This window comes from Onychomys torridus, chromosome 17 (genome assembly GCF_903995425.1).
Source record: "Onychomys torridus chromosome 17, mOncTor1.1, whole genome shotgun sequence".
NCBI lineage: Eukaryota > Metazoa > Chordata > Mammalia > Rodentia > Cricetidae > Onychomys > Onychomys torridus.
Window position 1 is genome coordinate 8,858,033 of NC_050459.1, and position 19,373 is coordinate 8,877,405.

The window sequence follows — 19,373 nt, forward strand, 5'->3', positions numbered from 1 at the left end:
ACACAGACCCTGCCCCTGTTTGCCTGCTGTGATAAAGACCAAGACCAAAAGGAGATAAAGGGCCCTTGAGCTCACATAATTGTGACTCTCCCATTCCCTCCTTTTCCATCTCCATCCAGGAAAGGGCAGGTCTCCCATGAGTGTCAACCAAACACGGCATATCAAGTTGCAGTAAGCACCTCCCCATGCATTAAGACCGGACAAGGCGACCGAGCATGAGAAGTAGATTCCCAAAAGCCAGTAAAAGAGTCAGAGACAGCCCCTGTTCCTGTTGTCAGGAGTCCCACAAGAGGACCAAGCTCTACACCACTGTCACATACATTTACAGGGCCTCGGTCAGTCCTATGCAGGCTCCCTGGTTGTCAGTTCAGTCTCTGCAAGCTCCTATGAGTTCAGGTTAGTTGATTGTGTGAGCCTTCCTGTAGTGTCCTTGACCCCTCTGGCTCCTACACTCCTTTCTCCTCCCCAGGATTCCCAAACTCCACCTAAAGTTCGGCTGTGGGTCTCTGCATCTGCCTCCATCATTGGCTGGATGGCGCCTCTGATGACAATTGGGCTAGGCATCAATCTGGTCATAGGAGACAGCCAGTTCAGGCTACATCCACTATTGCTAGGAGTCTAAGCTGGGTTCCTCCTCATAGATTCCTGGGAGATTCCCTGCACCAGGCTTCTCCCTGACCCCTAAATGCCCACCTCCTAGCAGTCTCTCTCAGCACTCTCCCGATTTATGGGGATCCCCCCCCCCCCCCCCCGCATCGCTCATATTCCCATCCCCTACCTGCCCTCAGTCCACTCAGGAAATCTCTTCTATTTCCTCTTCTCAGGGAGACCTGAGTGTCCCTCCATTAACTCTCTTGTTAACTAGTCTTTGGGTCTGTGGATTGTAGCATAGTTATCCTTTATTTTACAGCTAAATCCGCTTATGAGTGAGTACATACCATGTTTGTCTTTATCAGTCTGGATTACCTCATTCAGGATGATTTTTTCCTAGTTTATCCATTTTCCTTCAAATTTCCTGGTGTCCTTGTTTTAACAGCTGAGAAAATGTACCACATTTTCCTTATCTATTATTTGGTTGAGGGATGTCTAGGTTGTTTCCAGATTCTGGCTATTACAAATAAAGCTGCTATGAACATAGTTGAGCAAGTGTCCTTGTGGTATGATTGAGCATCCCTTGGGTATATGCCCAAGAGTGGTATAGCTGGGTCTTGTGGGAGATTGATTCCCAGCTTTCTGAGAAACCGCCACACTGACTTCCAAAGTACAAGTTTGCACTCCCACCAACAGTGGAGTGTTCCCTTTACTCCACATCCTCTCCAGCATAAGCTGTTCCTTGTGTTTTTGATCCTAGCCATTCTGACAGGTGTAAGATGGAATCTCAGGCCGGGTGGTGGTGGCGCACGCCTGTAATCCTAGCACTCGGGAGGCAGAGGCAGGCGGATCTCTGTGAGTTCGAGGCCAGCCTGGTCTACAGAGCGAGATCCAGGACAGGCACCAAAGCTACAGAGAAACCCTGTCTCGAACCCCCCCCCCCAAAAAAAAGATGGAATCTCAGAGTTGTTTTGATTTGCATTTTCCTGATGGCTGAGGATGTTGAACAGTTAAGTGTTTTTCAGCCATATGAGATCCTTCTGTTGAGAATTCTTTGTTTAGATCAGTATCCCATTTTTTAATTGAATTATTTGGTTTGTTGATGTCTAATTTCTTGAGTTCTTTATATACTGTGGAGATCAGCCCTCTGTCAGATGTGGGGTTGGTGATGATCTTTTCCCATTCTGTAGGCTGTTGTTTTGTCCTGTCGATGGGGAGGCAGTTTCTTTAACACGATTCCTTCTTCCCAAATGACCTTAGCTTGTGTAAAAAAAACACCTGACTAATAGAAATACCTTCCAGGAGTCTGTGGAAGAACCTTTAATTGGTATTTTATTTGCATACCATACTGTCTGTAGTTCCTGGTATGTATACAGTGCTACAGAAGGTGCATAGTTTTTATGAGGCTTTTATTTCCTGTGCACTATTTTGGATGCGTCATGTGTAGATTTTTACTTTGTTTTATCCATACAGGTGGTATGATTTAACACACACAGGCACCTAACAGGGAGCTCCTTCAGTTCAAGGGAGAAAGGAAGAGGGAAGCAGGAGGTGCTGGGGCTAGTGGTGCTGGGCTTACTGTTACTGAATGACCGTGGAGGCCCAAGCTGTGTGTGGTCAGCATGACTGCTAGTGGCCACAAGTCACCATCCCCGGGGCCGACCTGGGCACTCCAACAGAAGTCACTGTTGAAGTGCTTCCAAGTCCAGTTTTCTTAGAGTCGCATGCTTGCCACATTGCTTTGAAGTGGGACCTCCCCATGCTGTGTGTGCTCGGGGCCTTCTTGCAGTTTCTGGGCCAGTGGGTAGGAGCATCAAGGCTGCTTTTCAGCATCGCTTGTCACTAAAAGGTCCTGTTTTGGTTATTGTGCTGGGCCAAGATGAGTCTGCCTCTCACCCCCCTAGGGGTGCTGGGAGCTCTGTACCCTTTGGGACTCTCCCCTCCTCCTCCTTTCACATACATCTGTGATGATCCCGAGTGTCCAGGCACTTCTGTGTTTGCAGTGGGCAGTTGCTCTTGGGCTCTCTTGATGTGGACCTATGTGCTCTTAGCAGGGGTCCTGTCAGGTTGGCTACAGTCTCACTGGCCATGGGAGCTCAGGGCCTTTGTAGAGAGCTGACAGTAAGGTATGCTGGGACAGACACATGGTCCCAGACTTGCCCTGCTCCCTGCGCTCTGTAGGGTTCACAGGGGGAAGAGAATACGGACTCACTCTGCTTGCTCTTTCTTCTTCTTGTTTGTGAAATTGCAGCTGGAAACTGCTTTATGAAAAACTTTTTTCTAGTTCTCCTAGTAAATACTGAGTTTTATTGGCTAGGTGATGACTTTGAGGTGTAAACACAAGAGGAGAATTTATAAATGCATTGCTTTGCTGCTATTTTGGGGGCAGTCCCATGCTGGTCCGTGAGCTTACATGTGTGCACTTTTTCACAGGTGGCCCATCATCTGACGACTTTGAGTGATCACACTTTACAATTTTGTGTCCTCACCCAGCTTTCAGGCTCTCTAGGTGTAAATCACTGCTTCCACCGACACAAAGTGTCTCACAGTTGACTCTTCTACAGCCAGGTTCCCAGTCTAGGTCTGAATGTGGAAGGAACCGGTCTCAGCCAGAAGCATCAGGCTTGCTCTTGGCTTACTTATGCTGAGGAAATGGCTTGTTTTCTGTGGACTGTTTTCCATCCTGCAGGATGAGGAAGGAGTACCTCCTGTTGTTTAACTATTGGGAACATGAGACAGCGAGGCATTGCATGAAGATTTAGGCAAGCAACCCCTGGTGGGGGACCCAAGGTCCTGTTTGGGCGTTTTGGACTCCTGTGGTGGTTGAGAAGATACTAGGGGTGCCAAACAGGCAGTGGGTTTGGGGACCTGTAGCCTGGGAGTGTTGGGTGTGGAAATAGTCCTGAGAGCCTGGTGCTGTGCGGTGTTGGTTGGAGGATGTACAGACAGAGAAGAGCAGAGTCATAGAGAGGGACAGGTCTCTCCTCACACACAGAGGGTAGAGCCCTTGTGCTCGGGGCCAGAATTCACATCACAGGATTATTATGGGGAGGCAAGGGATGATATGCAGGATGCGTGACCCGAACTCCCAGAAAACGCTCATCAGAGTGTCTGGGGTGAAAATAGGGAAATGTGTCTCTCTCCGTTTATTCCCACGAGCCTGAATTGACATCCTGCCCCAGAGAACCATTGAAGCCAGTGTTAGACGACATGTACCACCTAGTCACCCCACAGCCAACAGTAGGCAGACCCTCTACCACAGCTTATCCCTGAGACCTTCTCAGGCTAGTGCAGGGGAGGCTTTGGTGTGGAGGCCTGGTGTGAGAGGGCTGTGCCTTCCCTCACATGGCTTTGATCAATAAAGCTTCCTTCTGTGTTTTGTTTTTTATTCCAGAGAAGCCCGTGTCACCCAAATCAGGAACCTTGAAGAGCCCCCCCAAAGGGTTCGATACGACTGCCATCAACAAGAGCTATTACAATGTGGTGAGTAACTGCAGGACAGCCCCTCAAGGGTCTGCAGACTCTGAAGGCAGCTGTTGTGGATGCACCACCAGTATCCTAGAGGGAACATCTGGTGTGTGGGGACTGCCCACTCCTTGTCACTGTGTGGTGCTGTGACTGTAGAGTGTATAACTTATAATCCTCGCATGCTTCAGGTGCCAATAGGCCTGGCTGGAGTGGGTTAGAGGTCCTCTAGCTTTATAGGTTCTGGTTTATTTTGTCTATTGCCCTTTCATTCTTGAGACTACTGTGTCTGTGTTGACTTGAATGGAGTTAGAGGCGGGGCCTAGGTCAGTGGTTCTCGCGACTTCTTAATGCTGTGACCCCTTAATGAAGCTCCTCATGTTGTTCTGGTGATCCCAACCATAAAATTATTTTTATTGCTACTTGATAACTGTAATTTTGCTACTGTTAGAATCGTAATGTAAGTATCTGTTTTCTGATGGTGATAGGGGACCCTGTGAAAGGGCTGTTCAACTCGTAAAGGTGTTGTGACCCACAGGTTGAGAACCACTGGCTTAGACTCCAAACAGTAGAGGCAAGGATTACTGTGTGGCGCCCTTGACTCCCCTGCTCTCTTTCTGCCTGGCTTCAGCTGCATGCTGGACTCTGTCTTGTGATAGTGCTGTCCGAGGGTCCCTTTGTGGCCTGCACCTGAAGCTGGCCTCCTCGGTGTACACTCAGCTCTCCACTGGGTCCCTAGATGTTGGCAGCCTTGCTGAGATTCTGATGGTGTGGTGGTGCAGGGAAGGGGTACATGTCCCAGCTCTAACTGTCCTTGCTGCTTAGCCATGGAGTGGTTTTTGAGATGAGCTGCTGGCTGCCTGAGCAGTGACTTGACCTGCACTATGAGGTTGGTGTTGCTAGCATTGGCTTTGTAACGTGAAGAGAATTTGCGATTAGCCTTTAGGTGCCCGGTAAAGTGCCATAGAGGTTTCAAGGGCACTGGGAAGCACATTTAGCAATTTTGGAAACAAAATGCATGCCTGAGGCCACCATACCATTCTGATTGCAAGCAGGTCTCCTGGTTGCTTTTGAGGATACCCATGAGACGTTAGTCCAGTGACCTGATCATGAAGGTATAAGAGACACACCCGTGATAGGAATGACTGTCTGAATTTGATGGATCCTGACAGTGAAGCTGCTGATTCCACCCATAGCATGATGGCAGACATCTTTCCCACCAGGGTCCAATAAGGACTTGGATGCCCTACTCTGAGGCATTGACAGTCTTGTATATGTCTTCATTCATCCATGGAGGGCTGCTCACTTAACAAGCTTCCCCTTCTCAGCACATTGTGTTGTTAAAGAAAGTAACTCTGTTCATGCCTAGTATCACAGGAATGCAGAGTGGCTTTTTCCTTGACATGCTTACACAAACTGAGTGATAAGTAACAGTCACAAGTTGTAATCTACAAGTGTCCACAGCAGACATATATCTTTGGAAGCTGCTAGACACCCCTGTGCTTTCTCCTGTGCTCCTGTGTGGCACTGTGGGCCCAGAATTTGCTTCATCTGATCTTTGGTCTTCTACTTTGATCAAGATTTCTTTTATATCTCATGTCTTAGATAGTTTTCTATTTCTGTGAAGAGACACTATGACCAAGATGATTTATAAAAGAAAACATTTACTGTGGCTCACAGTTGCAGAGGGCTAGAGTCTGATTTTCATGGTAGGGAGCATGGTGGCAGGCAGCCAGGCGTGGTACTAGAGCAAAAGCTCAGAGCTTATATCTGATCCCAAAGCAGAGGGGTTGGGGGTGAGAGAGGAGAGAGACAGACTGAAGATGGCATAGGCTTTTGAAACCTCAGAACCCAACCCCTAGTGATAACCTCCTCTAACAGGGCCACACCCCTTAATCCTTCCCAAACAGTTCCACCCTCTGGGGACTAAGCATTCAAACATAAGCCAATGAAGGGCATTCTCATACTGTGACCTTGGGAGTCTGACAGGTGAGCTTGGGGAGACCTCCAATATGAGTCCCTGGCTCTCCTGGGAGGGCCCCACTTCCTGTGTCCTATCCACAGTTTCTATGGAAATGGGGTGTCTGCCAGCTCCTCAACAGATTTCCTCCCTTTTGTTCTTACGGAACTGCTTGTTTTATTTGGGCCAAAATGACACAGGCTGTAGTGTGAGGTGACAGCAGGAGCTTAGCCCAGTGAGGAACTGAGTGCCTGGTGAATGAGTGGTGAGTTAACTAACCCCTGGGGATGCTGAAGACCTCCTGACTTAAAAGGTCCCTCAGAGAGAGGCCCTGTGTGACAGTCCTGGTAGGCTGGGGATAGTGTTAGGTGGGTAGGTAGCATTTCTTGCTTCCTAAGTCAGAATTGTCATAACTCTGGAAGATTCCTTTTTATAAAAGGAGGAAGTGGATGGCTGGGTTACAGGTGTGCCTGTGTCTACATACCTAGTGAGTATGTGCAGTGCAGAGGGGGATGTAACTACGTGAGTTCCTATAGACTGCTGTTTAACATGAATTGTTTGCACCCACTTTTGTCTGGTAATTGTTTTTAATGTTATTTTCCTTTTTAAAAATAATTTGTAGGCGGAGTTTTCCTGTGCTGGCAGCTGCTCTCGAATAACCACTCAGAATCTTAATATTAATTATAAATGCTCGGCCAGTAGCTCAGGCTTGTTACTAGCTAACTCTTACATTTTCATTTTCAGTTAACCTATATTTTCTGTGCCATGTGGCTTCGTACCTTTTTGCAGTACAGCATGCCCATCTTGCTTCTTTCTATGCCTGTTCGAGATTCCTAACTCCGCCCTTCTTCCTCCCAGCATTCTCAGTTTGGTTCTCTTGCCTAACCTTATCCTGTTCCACTATTGGCCAGTCAGCTTGTTTGTTAATCCAGTCATAGCCACATATATTCACACTGTGTAAAGGATATTCCTCAATAATTTATTTTTATTTTGTGTGCATTGGTGTTTTGTCTGCATGTATGTCTGTGTGAGGGTGTTGGATTCCCTGGAACTAGAACTACAGACAATTATGATCTGCCATTTAGGTGCTGGGAATTGAAACTAGGTCCTCTGGGAGATCAGCCAGTGCTCTTAACCTCTGAGCCATCTCTCCAGCTCCTTATCTGGTACATTTTTAACGTTTAGAAGAAATGTCTCTCTCAAACCTAGTAGGAATATATCGAGTTAGGAATATTCTATAGTAAAACTATTTGTTTTAAAAGGTAGATACTGAGCTGGAGAGATGGCTCAGTGGTTAAGAGCACTGACTGCTCTTCCAAAGGTCCTGAGTTCAATTCCCAGCAACCACATGGTGGCTCACAACCATCTGTAATGAGATCTGACGCCCTCTTCTGGCCTGCAGCCATATGTGCAGGCAGAATATTGTATACATAATAAATAAATAAATCTTTAAAAAAAATTTAAAAAAGGTAGATACTAAAGCATACTTACCTGCCAGTTAAGTAGGTTCTAGATGTCAAGAAGTTATTAAAGGCAAGTGTAAACAGAGACACTGTCTTAGTTTCTTTTCCTGTTCCTGTGGTAAAAGACCTGACAGTGCAACTTAAGAAGGGTTTCTTTTGGCACTCAGTGTCGGGTCGTAGTCCACTGTGGTGGGGAGTCAGAAGGCAGGACATAGAAGCAGCTAGTCATGTGTACTCACTCACAGCCCTACCCGGTGGGCAGGTCTTCCCCCTTCTTAACCCAACCAAAATAATTCCCTGTGGGCGTGTCCAGAAGCTCATCTCCAAGGTGACTCCAGATTCTGTCAAGATGACAGTGGAAATGTCAGTGATAACAGGGAGGGTCCCTGCATGTCCTGGTGAGCTGCAGAGTTGTGGAACCAGTGGGAGCTTCACACTTCCCTCACCGAGCACATGTGCTGCTCGACGGACGCTGCCTTATGATCGGAGTCCAGCTGTACAGTCCACATTCTGAAAATGTAGATAGATTGGACTAGAGTGGGACATGTCTCAGTCCAGGTGCCTGCGTGGAAGCGTGAGGACTGGGTTTGAACCCCCAGCATCCACATAGAAGCCAGGCAAGTGCCCCTGAGATGGAGATAGGCGATCTGATCCCTAGAACTCACTAAGTGAATTAGCAAGTTCCAGGTTCCCCATCTCAAAAACCTAAAATGGGGAGTGGTTGAGGAAGACTTCTGAGTGCTGACCTTTTGCGTCCACATGTACACACATGCACACCTGTATATACATGCACACCTGTACACCCATGTACACCAATGCATACATGCACACTGTCTCATGCACACATACACACATGCATACCCATACAAACAAAAAGACTAGACTTCATGTTGGTATCTGGAAGGCGTGGTTGGTCGAGTGGAAGACTTGAGGAGTATGCCATGTCACTTTCCCTGTGTGCATAAACTAGGATTGTATGGCAAACATTTGGGTTTAGTTTATGGTGAGCTTTGGAGGACTCCGAAAGAAAAGATGTACTATTTTATGGTTCTTATATGTCAGTCTTTTATCGATGTTTGACCTTTGCAGTGCTTAGGGTGGAGCCCAGGCCCCCACACATGCTGGGCAGGCACTCTGCCATTGAGTAACACCTCTAGCCCTGTAGATGAGTTATTTTTAAGGAATACACAGGACATCTCAAGTCAGAGAGGCTGAGAGTGAGTGTCATGCACAGTATGGGAGTTAGTCCTTCTTGAGTTGGTTTGTTTCAAGGCAGAAAGTCTTAGGAACATCTGTGTGGCTGCGGAGGGTGCCCGCCCCCCTGTGTGGCACTGATGTATGACTGGACGGTTCAATGTCTCGTGACTCAGAGCTAGCCATGCCGCCTGGGGTTTTCCCTTTGGCCTTCTTTAGCACCGTGGGTCACAAAGTCTGCATCTTCCTGAACACTGCTATATTCTGGGTTCCCAGGCATGGTGTGATGGAGCTGTGGCGGCTGGGGTGAGATCCATGGGGTCCTGCAGCAGCCACCGTGTGCTTAAGGCACAAAGAGGAGGAGAGGTGAGGCTGATGACTGGCAGACTCAGGCCAGGAGGGGTTCCGGAGGTACTGGTGTAAACAGGTGTAAATGTGTGCTGTGTACGTGCTTCTTGCTTTGTTTTCTGGAGAGCATTGCAGGATGGTCTGAAAACAGTATGTGTACTAGTCAGTAGTTGGGGTGGAGCAGTTTAGTGAACTTGGCCACTGTGGGGCCGCTTGGTGGCATTCCTTTGGGAAGCCTTGACGTGTGTCTGTCTGTTCTCGGGGCTGTGGCTGAGGAAGGCTGGGGTGTCCGGGGTCTCTGCACCATGACGCTCAGTGCACTTTTCCTTCGCCTATCACTGTAGGAATGTGCTGGGTGTCCGAGGGGCTGTCTCTTCTTGCTGTGCTGCAGCATTACCTTAGAGCTCTGCCTCTCACCCCCCCCAACCCCCCGAACCTTTTCTCCTGGGACCCAAGGGTGGTGGGACCGCCCTCTTCTGCTGCTGCTTTTTGAGGACGGTGTCTGGTTAAATGCCTGTCTCTGGAGCGATGTCTGGAGTCACAGTGTGCTCTGTCACCAGGCCTTTGACACTTGGGTGTGTTAGGAGGACATTGTCACTGTGGGTGCAGCATCCAGATTTCCCCACAAAGGAATGAACTCCCTGCATGGTCCCTCCCCTTCCTGGCTGTCTGCCAGCTGTCCCCATGAATAAGTCCATTCATGATGAAGCCAGAGTTGGGCATCAGCGGAGACAGAGCCTGTGGTGTTTCTTCTTGGGGTTGAGTGTGTAAGCTGCTCATGACACTCCATCTACTTGGGGCTCCTTTGAGCTCACAGAGCCAGTGCTGAACTGAAGAGCAGTCAGATGGTGCATATGAAGGCTGAAGTGTTTTAACTTGTGTTTAGATGATCAGAAATCATGGTCAGAAACCCGAAAGCGCTGCTGTCTGGGCCTCCTCTTTCAGTCTGTGATGAGTTAGTAGGCGTGTGTGTAGGCTTTGTGAGGCAGGTAAGACATAGCATTCAGGAAGTGCTCAGAAAGCCCACACTGTGTGACCTAGTTAAACAGCCCCGCTAGTCTAAAGGGTGGGATAGAAAGGGCTGGGAAGGACTTCCCTCTCATGGGGGGCCCTGTGGAGCTCTGATTTCTCCCTTTGGACCTGGAGCTGCCCTATGGGGCTGGTGACAGAAGGGCCCACTGTTACTTTTTGGCTCTGCAGTTTACCAGGTGCCCAATATGGAAGAAGCTAACTGCTCTGCAAAGGAAACTTTATGTGTATGTATAGGGGTGGGGAGGTGTCCTAAGTCTTGACCCCAGGGATTTGAGCTGCCAGGGACTGTGTTCTTAGGTCATTCTCTCCTCCCCTTCCCTCCCCCACCCCCTCAAATTATGTGGAAGCAATTTGTGCGCGTTGCTCATGCTGTCCTTGAACTTGCCCCAGAGGCCAAGCAGATCTTGAATTTGTAATTATCCTGCCTTGGCCTCCTGAGTGGCTGAGTGACAGGTCTGCACACAGGCTTAGGTAAAGGACTTGTCTTTTCGGGGTTACGACCCTGAGTAGCTGCTAGGAGCAAGGACAGGGGACAGGTGTGTTGGTGTCAGTGCTTCTGGCCCTGGCCTGGGAAGTCCACACCTGTCTTGTTTGGTCATGTGGCTCTGGTGTTGGTGGCTGCCGCTGGGAAGCATTTGTTTAAGTTTGTCTGTTTGGTATTTTGTGGGTCACAACCTACAGGTTGAGAACTAATGGTTTAAAGAGTAAAGTTCATGTATTTGAGATATGTTTTACAGACAGGTTGTGTCCCTTGTCTAAGTGCTTGGAACCAGAATTTTGGAGTTTGGGGGTTTGGGAATATTTGTATAGACTTTACTGGTTGAACATTCTTAAACGCAAACTCTGAAGTGGTCCAAAGCTTAAAACTTGGAGTCTCGGAATAGAACTCAGAAAGCTTAAGATTCCTGATCACTTTGGGTTAGGGATACTCAGCTGCATACACGAGAGAACAGGTTTTACCTAGTTCAGCGAGCTTCAGCAAGTGTGTTGACCTGTGTAACCGCACACCCAAGTTGGACTACAGAGCCACTCTGTCACCAGCACACTTACCCACCCCTGGTCGTCTCCACAGCCCCAGTCCTGTCACTGCACTTAGCTTCCTGCTCTTAGACTCCCTAGGTGACTGTGTGTGGCACTTGGTGACCACCTAGCACTTTAGAGACACAGCAGCCCACCGATGCTTTGGGCTGTCCACAGTCAGTCTTCTGTCATTTGAGTAGACCTCACCTTCCATGTCCAGGGGTGGAATGTGCTCTCACTCAGCCTAGGCATGCCTGTTGTCAGCATGGTGAAGTCAGGCCTCTGGCCTCAATAGTTCAGTACACAGGATTAGCACTTAATAACCACAAAGGAGTAAACGCGTTAGTATTATATGGTGATCAACTTGCTAAAATTTATAAATTATGGCAAATAGCTCTTGCAGTGTGAATGATAGTGGTTTATTATTTATTGCAGGTGCTACAGAATATCCTCGAAACAGAGCATGAATATTCTAAGGAGCTGCAGTCTATGCTTTCGACCTATCTGCGGCCACTGCAGACCAGCGAGAAGTAAGTTGGCTAGAGAGTGCTCTTGAGTGCCAGCTAGCCTTCTCAATCTGTGCTTGTGTTTGCGAGGGGAAAGGGTGGAGGTCAGAGTGCTAGATTGCCTTGGGCACAGCATTGTCTTCATTAGGTTACAGCGCCCCCCGTAGGGCTTCATGGTAGGAAATCAGGATGCAAGTTAGACCACTGACAGACTTCTGCCTTTGTTTTTCTTGGCCTTAGGTTGAGTTCAGCAAACACTTCCTATTTAATGGGAAATCTCGAGGAAATCTCTTCCTTCCAGCAAGTGCTTGTACAGTCCTTAGAAGAATGTACCAAGTAAGTCAACTGCCAAAAGCTTATGAGTTTATATGGGTTTAGTCGCTATCGAAAGCATCAAGCTTAACATAATTTTAGAATGAATATTTTTGAAGATAGAAGCTAGGCTATTTTTTGTGGGGGCAGCGGTAAAGTTTTACAGTCAAAGCTGTGAGTTAGACTGGTTGGTTTTCGTGACAGACCGTTTAGATATGGAAAGACTTGAGGAGAGTGGTGTTTCAGCTGAGGGTGGAGAAGGGTGCAGCATGGCTTGTCAGGAGGTGAGGTGACCAGCAGCTGAACTGCGTCTGGCCGTGTATTGTAAGGTGGCTCTTCCCAGTGTTGTTTGCTAGTTGTGTGTTGCTCTGTCCTGTAAAGAGCTGACAGACTATAGATTGCCACGTACAGGCAGCATGCCATTAGAAAGAACCACAAGGGTTACTCTTCATATATGCCTTTTGTTTACTGAGTTCCAACATGTGCCAGGCACTATTCTAAGTATTGGGGTGTATTAATTCATTAACTCCTTTTCATGCCCTATTGAGGGGGTTGGGGTTTAAGATAAAATTGGGACACCAAGGGTGGAGTAGTGGACTCGAATGCAAAGCCTGTATCTCTAGCAGGCTTCCTCGAGTTGCCAGCCCCCAACTCACGACACAGAGACTTAGTATTAGTTATGAATGCTCGGCCTTAGCTTAGGCTTGTCCCACTAGCTCTTATAACTTAACCTGTTTCTCTTCGTCTATGTTTTGCCTCGAGGCTTTTACCTTTCTTTCATTCTGTGTGTCCTGCTTTTTCTGCTTCTCCTGTGTCTGGCTGCCTGGCAGCTGCCTGGCTAACTGGCCCTGGGCATCTCCCTTGAGCCTAGAGTCCTCCTCCTATTTATTCTCTCTGCAGCCAGCTCCCCGTCTCCTTCTCCTGTCTAGCTTTTGGCTTCTTAGCTTTTTACTAGACCAGTCAGGTGCCTTAGGCAGGCAAGGTGAAACAACAACCCATCTTTACATAGTTAAACAAATGCAGCCCACCTTTACATAGTTAAAGTAATATTCTAACACGTATCCTGTAGCAGAAAAGTTCTTATTAATAAAATCAAACTCAGAGCCAGGTATTGGGGTGAATGCTGGAAGATCAGAGAAGCAGAACAAGCCACAGCTACCTCACCTCACCAGTTCCTCAGCTGGTCTTATTTCCTCAGACTGCAAGCTTCTGAGTACTTATCCAGAATGAATCTCAGCTGAACTGCGCTGCTCCAAAGCCTTAAAGCTTAACCAGCCAAATGCTTCTAGTTCCTGGTCTTCACGCCTTTTATAAACTTTCTACTTTTTGCAGTCACTCTCTGGGATTAAAGGCTGGATTTCTGGGATTAAAGGCGTGTGTCCCAATGCCTGGCTGTTTCTAATGTGGCCTTGAACTCAGAGATCCAGAGGTCTTTCTGTCTCTGGAATGCTAGGATTAAAGGCATGTGCTACCACTGCCTATCGTCATGTTTAATATTGTGGCTGTCCTGCTCTCTGACCCCAGATAAGTTTATTTCGGGGAACACACAATATTTTGGGGAACACAATACCACCATACATATGGTATGGTGAAATATCGGTTGATTTCTGAGGTGACTTCCCCACCCCGGGTCTCTGGGGCGGCCTCCAGCTCCTAACTTTTGGTGCTGAGTACTTGCTGAGTGTGTTTGACTGCCAGCTTTCCTTTCACGTACTGTTTCAGCTGACAGAATTCCCTCCTTACGATTCACTGTATTCCTCCTGGATGGCCTAGGGAGTTTTTCTTTCACAATACCTGTGGTGGGAATGTGGACCACCTCCACCATCCTCTGGCCTCTGGAAGAGACCCAGCAGGGTCTGGGGTTGGAGTTTTCGGGTCACTGCCCTGCCTGTTTCCTCAGTTGCTTTTGTGTGTCCTTGGGAGGGTACGAGGCGGCAGCTCTCGGCCCTCCCTCTCAGAGTCTAGGTGGCTGTGGCTGCAGGGCCTTGCCACTCTGGGGAGGCCATAGCAAAACAGAGCTGGCTGGCTGTGGAGGGCAGTTGGGCCTGCTGTGCCCAGGAAGTGCTCGCTGGCCTATTCTCGATGGCCCCTGCCTGCAGGCCTGTCACCACGGGTTCACCTCTGCTCCCAGATGCTGGCTGCAGGAAGTGTCTGTGGAAGCAGGGAGCGTCCCCTTGCTTTTCTTTTCTCCTCGCCCTTTTCCTGTTGGACATCGTTGACAGGCAGTTGTCTGGCTATTGAGTCAGTTAAAGCAGAGAATGAATTATTGAATTTCTTGAGTGGTGTAATGAGTTGAGTACGATGCATTAGGGTTTTGTTCTGTTAAAAAATTTAGATTTATTTATGTATACTAGTGTTTTGCTTGCATGTATGTATGTACACTAGGTGTATCCCTGGAGCCTGTGGAGGTAAGAAGAGGACATTGGATCCCCTAGAACTGGAATTACAGAGGCTTATGAGCCTCCATGTGGTTTCTGGGAATTAAACCTTCTCAGGCATATCCTCCTAATGGTTGTGTGGTACAGCCCAACCTCCTCTAAATGACTGATGGATGTCTAATGAAAGTAAGATTAAAAATGTGCCTGCTGCTCTCCACTATCCAGATAGAGCCACGGATGGTCTGTCCCCCTCCTGCTGTTCACGTGGCAGCGCACGCCTTTAATCCCAGCACTCTGGAGGCAGAGAAAGGCGGATCTCTGTGAGTTTGAGGCCAGCCTGGTCTACAGAGTGAGTTCCAGGAAAGGCACAAAGCTACACAGAGAAACCCTGGCTCAAAAAACAAAAACAAAAAAACAAAAACAAAAAAAGGGAAAGATAGTTAAGATATCCACACCAAAAACTAAAAACCTGGGACTGGAGAAACAGCTCAGCAGCTGAGAGCACTTGTTGCTCTTGGGGACCGGGGTTTGGTTCATAGGGAAGCGGAGCAGAGAGGACACCTCACTGGTGCAGCCCCAGCCTCCTTCCTAGGGTCACATGCTGCCTTTGGTAGCCTGTTTTCTCTTCGTTTGAATCTGTTTCTGAAGGGTGTTCTCTGGATGGGGAGTCCGCATGGGCTTGGGCTGCAGGGGATGGAGCTGGGCCTGCTGTCCTGTTGCTGAGGGAGCTCGGAACTGCTCAGCCCTCTGGGAAGCTGGTTTCAGCTCCCAGGGGCTCTTGCTAGGATCTGACTTGAGGTGCTGTGCTGTCTGTCTGGGTTAGTCCTTACCCCTGGAACATGGGAGCCGCTTCCTGTGTGGACACTGGCGTCTTGCTCTGGCATTCTGCCCAGTTTGGTGGGTAATTTTTTGATTTGCCTGCACCTGTCTCTTTCATTTTGGAACTTTGCACTGGTGCCGGGCAGTATACCCCGCTCATTTAAAATGCTTTCTGTTCTGGGGGATTTTTAGAACTTCCTGCTCTTGCTAACTTTTGCATTTTCTTGTCATTGCTTTGTGTTGTGTTTTGTTGATTTGCACTGCAGGGGATTGGTGTCAGAGCCTTAAGCGTGCTAATGCGTGCTCTGCCCGTGGCGGCTTGTACCCCAACCCCATCTACAACCAGTGATTGACGGGAGTTGTCAGTTGACTTGTCTTCTTAGACAGGTGGAGCAGACAGATCCTAAGTCAGACATTTTTGTGCTGCTGCTTTCCGAACATGGCTTATTCTGCCTGCCTTTTAGGCCTGGTGTCTGTCTGTCTGTCTGTCTGTCTGTCTGTCTGTCTCTCTCTCTCTCTCTCTCTCTCTCAGAAGTCTTTGTCCTTTTTGCCTACTGTCTTAGTTAGGGTTTCCATTGCTGTGATGAAACGCTGCCCAAAAGCATATTGGGGAAGAAAGAGTTGATTTGACTCACACATCCTGAGTCACAGTCCACCAGGGAAGCCAAGGCAGGAACACAAGCAGGGCAGGAACCTGGAGGCGGAGCTGATGCAGAGGCCATGGAGGGATGTGCTTACTGGCTTGCTCAGCCTGCCTTCTTATGGAACTTGAACCACCAGCCCAGGGGTGATATCAGCCACAATGGGCTGGGCCACCCCCTTTAATCAGCTAGTTAAGATGTTCTGCAGGCTTGCCTATAAACCAGTCCTATAGAGGCATTCTCTCAATTGAGGTTCTCTTCTCTCACATGTTTCTATCTTGGTTTAGTTAACATGAAACCGGCCAGCACAGCTGCTTACACTTGAGGCCAGCACACAAAAAATGCTTCTGCAGCACCGACTGTGGGTCACGACTCACTGAATCAGCTTTGTTGAGGACTTCTGGTATTAATTAGCTTTGGTCCTATTTCCTCTGGGTCAGAGTCTCCAGGGAGCAGGAAGTCCTCTTTCCTATCAGTGTGCTAAGAATCTGGTGGATGTGGACTACTGGGGGTGTCCTCTCAGGCTCCCTGTTTGTGGCTGATGTCCTGTCCTGGGCCTACATTCTGGGGAGACAGGCAAAGCACCTCCCGCTCCCAGTGGCCCCTGGATGTAGCCCACTGGTGTCCTGCTGATGATGCCAGGTGTCACCACTTGGCACCCACTCTCCATCTCCACAGTGGGTTCCAGCTGGCTGTTCCTTTTGTTCTCGACCCATTACCATTGCTTAGAAGTGGGAAGAAGTGGCATCTCTAGCCATGTGGCCTGCAGGGGAAGGGGTCTTTAGTATTTATTCTCTAGCCCCTGTGGCCTGCAGGGGAAGGGGTCTTTAGTATTTATTCTCTAGCCCCTGTGGCCTGCAGGGGAAGGGGTCTTTAGTATTTATTCTTGTGCCACCTGCATTGCTACATGGGTCAGAAACTTCCAGTAAGGCAGCCATGTATGGAAACTTCTAACTTGTATACAGCATTTCAGGCTTTAGGACATATATTTTTCTCACCACACAGAGAACATAGATTTGGCAAGGTTGGTCAGTCATGTGGCATGTCAGACCTGACCTTCTGGACACTGTGGGAAGTTAGCTCCTCAGCCTGTAGGAGTGGGCAGGGGCAGAAGGGTATGGGGACTGGGCAGAGGAAAAGCGCCTGGTGCATCTGCCGCTTGCCAGTTTATCTCTGTCTGATGGTATCTCTCTCTGTATCACACCACAGGTCTCCTGAGGCCCAGCAGAGAGTTGGTGGCTGTTTCCTGAGCTTGATGCCGCAGATGAGGACCCTGTACCTCGCTTACTGTGCCAACCACCCATCTGCTGTGAGCGTCCTCACAGAACATAGGTTTGTTGACTGAGACATCTGGGCCAGTGGAGGTGGGCAGCTCTGAACCTCTAGATACCGCATGTGACAATGTTCATACTAAATGAGGCCAGCAACCCCCTCAACACACATGCATGCACACACACACACACACACACACACACACACACACACACACACGCACGCACACTTCTTCCAAAAAGGCCACTCCTACCCCAACAAGAATATACCTCCAATAATGCCACTCCCTCTGTGTCTGTGGACCATTGTCATGAGGGCTTGCATTGGCTCCAGTACCCAGGTTACAAATGCTGACCATGGCCACCAGTGTAAATCTGGAACCCCATTGCTGTGGGTGGCAGCGACAGGAGGATTGCTAGCGTTTGCTGGCTGCTAGGCTGGCTTTAGGTTAAATGAGACATCTAGTGTCACAGGCTTATGGTGGAGAGTAATAGAGCAGGACACCCAACGTCTTCCCTGGCCTGTTCATGTGTGCCTGCAGGTGTGCACACCTGTAGACATATGTATGCACCCCTCACCCCCAACCAAGCAGCCAACAAGAAAACAAGAGGGTCCTTCTGAAGTCTCCCTTAGTCTGGGACCTTTTCTTTGGTGGAAATCCTGGAGGGGAGCTGGTAAGTGCTTAGGAAGTTGTTGCAAGCCATTGAGGCTTCAGAAATGAGCTTCTCTGGGGCGGTGGGAGACCTGGGGCCTGGGTTGGGTTGGGGCGGTGTGAGAGAAGCGGCTGTTTGAGGTGAGGACTTTCTGTAGACAGATCACTCCACTGCAGACCGCTTGCTTGAGCCTTTCAATCTGATAGAAAATTGACGTGCAGGATTTCTCTTCCTTTCTGTGGTACCAGCTGTCTCCTTTGAGTTGGGAGGAGAGATTGCTGGTTGTTGGAGGTGGTTTGGGGTAGTCTCATTGTGGTGAGTGCTGGTATCATGCCAGGTGACGGAGTAAATGTCTAGTGAGCTCAGGATCGACTTCTGCTGCTAAAAGAGGCACAGCATTTCTATTCTGTTATCATGGCAACTTTATTATTATTGGAAGAAACTATGTGGTTTCTTTTATAAATAGCAGTTCTGTATGTTCAAAGATGTTAGTGGAAAAGTATTCATCAGCATCAAGTTACATGTGCTTTTTATTTATTAATGGGACATTTTGCTTTAAAATTGTGAAGCACAAGTAAATACCTTGGGTGAACTGGCCTCACCTGCCTCCCTAGAAATGCAGAGAGGCCAGAGTGGCGGAGCCCTTGTTCCTAGGGTTGAGATGAGTATTAGTGGACCCTGCATGCATCACTCACATGGAGCACATGCAGTAGGGCTCTATTTTGTTGTCTGACCTGGGTAAGAAGAGTGAGTGACCCGGACCTTTTCTGCTCCTTAGTGTGCTCAGGTGTGCAAGGAACACAGTGTTGCTGACTCCCATCTGTTTAACACCTACAGTTCTGAGTGGGAGGGAGGGCTGGAGTGCTTCACAGTCAGAGGGAAAGTAGAAGCCTGCACGTTGGCCCCTGTGTTCTCCTTCTTCCGCTCTGGGATGGGGCTGGGTCAGCCTCTTGTTCTCTTTAGCATAAAGCTTATGTTCAGTTACACGTTACATTGACTCCTTGAGCTTAGAAGTTCAAATTTCACAAAAGCAAAACCCAGGTATTAAGTTTGTGTCTCTAAATACTCTGTAGGAATTATTGATGTAGTGAAGCAGGAGGTAGGGAGCGTGTGAGCTGTTGTCCCGCCCCGACACGTTCTGGGGGTCAGGGTGGAGTGTGAGAACAGTCCTGGGCAGAGTCTGACTGACTTCTTGTGGGAGGGAGGTGGTAAAGCAGCGGGCGGAGTGAGGAGTGCCAGTGGGCAGCCTGCTCACCTCACTCTGCCGTTACCCGGTGACTCTTCAGGTCCTGTCTGTAAGGCAAGCACGGCATTTCAAAATAACAGGGGAAGGACGCAGGCGGGGTGTTGCCTGGGGAGTGTCCCAGCTGCCTCTTCAACGTGGCATGCTGAATGTGGAGTGGGGACCTTCGGGTCTGCTCTGAGCAGCCTGGAACAACTCACTGGGTGTGAGTCCCGAGGAGCCAGCAGACTGAGCAGGATGTGGTGTTTGTGTGCTCTTCTGAGGTTCCTGAGCTGTGCGGGCTCCCCCTCGGCCTGCCCCAGACCCCAGCCCGCGCCTGAGGCGTAAGTTGGTGCTTTAACCACATGCTCTTGTGCCCATCCCTTTCAGCACCGCTGTCTGCTGAGGTGCGGGCTAGCCTTTGCTCTCTTGGAGCTCTGGTGGGCCTCAGCTGCCACACTGTGGCCTGTAGATTCTGTTTGATGCCTGAGCCTAGT

General features: G+C 48.9%; 1 protein-coding gene across 6 annotated transcripts in view; it reads left to right on the plus strand.

Annotated features, from left to right (window-relative positions):
- Arhgef7 (Rho guanine nucleotide exchange factor 7) overlaps nt 1-19,373 on the plus strand; it is a 111,182-nt gene that overhangs the window by 63,716 nt on the left and 28,093 nt on the right. For all 6 annotated transcript variants that reach the window (XM_036209227.1, XM_036209226.1, XM_036209225.1 and 3 more), the window contains 4 exons: nt 3,986-4,074; nt 11,509-11,603; nt 11,820-11,915; nt 16,939-17,061. In XM_036209227.1, the coding sequence (XP_036065120.1) occupies nt 3,986-4,074; nt 11,509-11,603; nt 11,820-11,915; nt 16,939-17,061 (403 nt within the window). The remainder of the gene's footprint in view (nt 1-3,985; nt 4,075-11,508; nt 11,604-11,819; nt 11,916-16,938; nt 17,062-19,373) is intronic.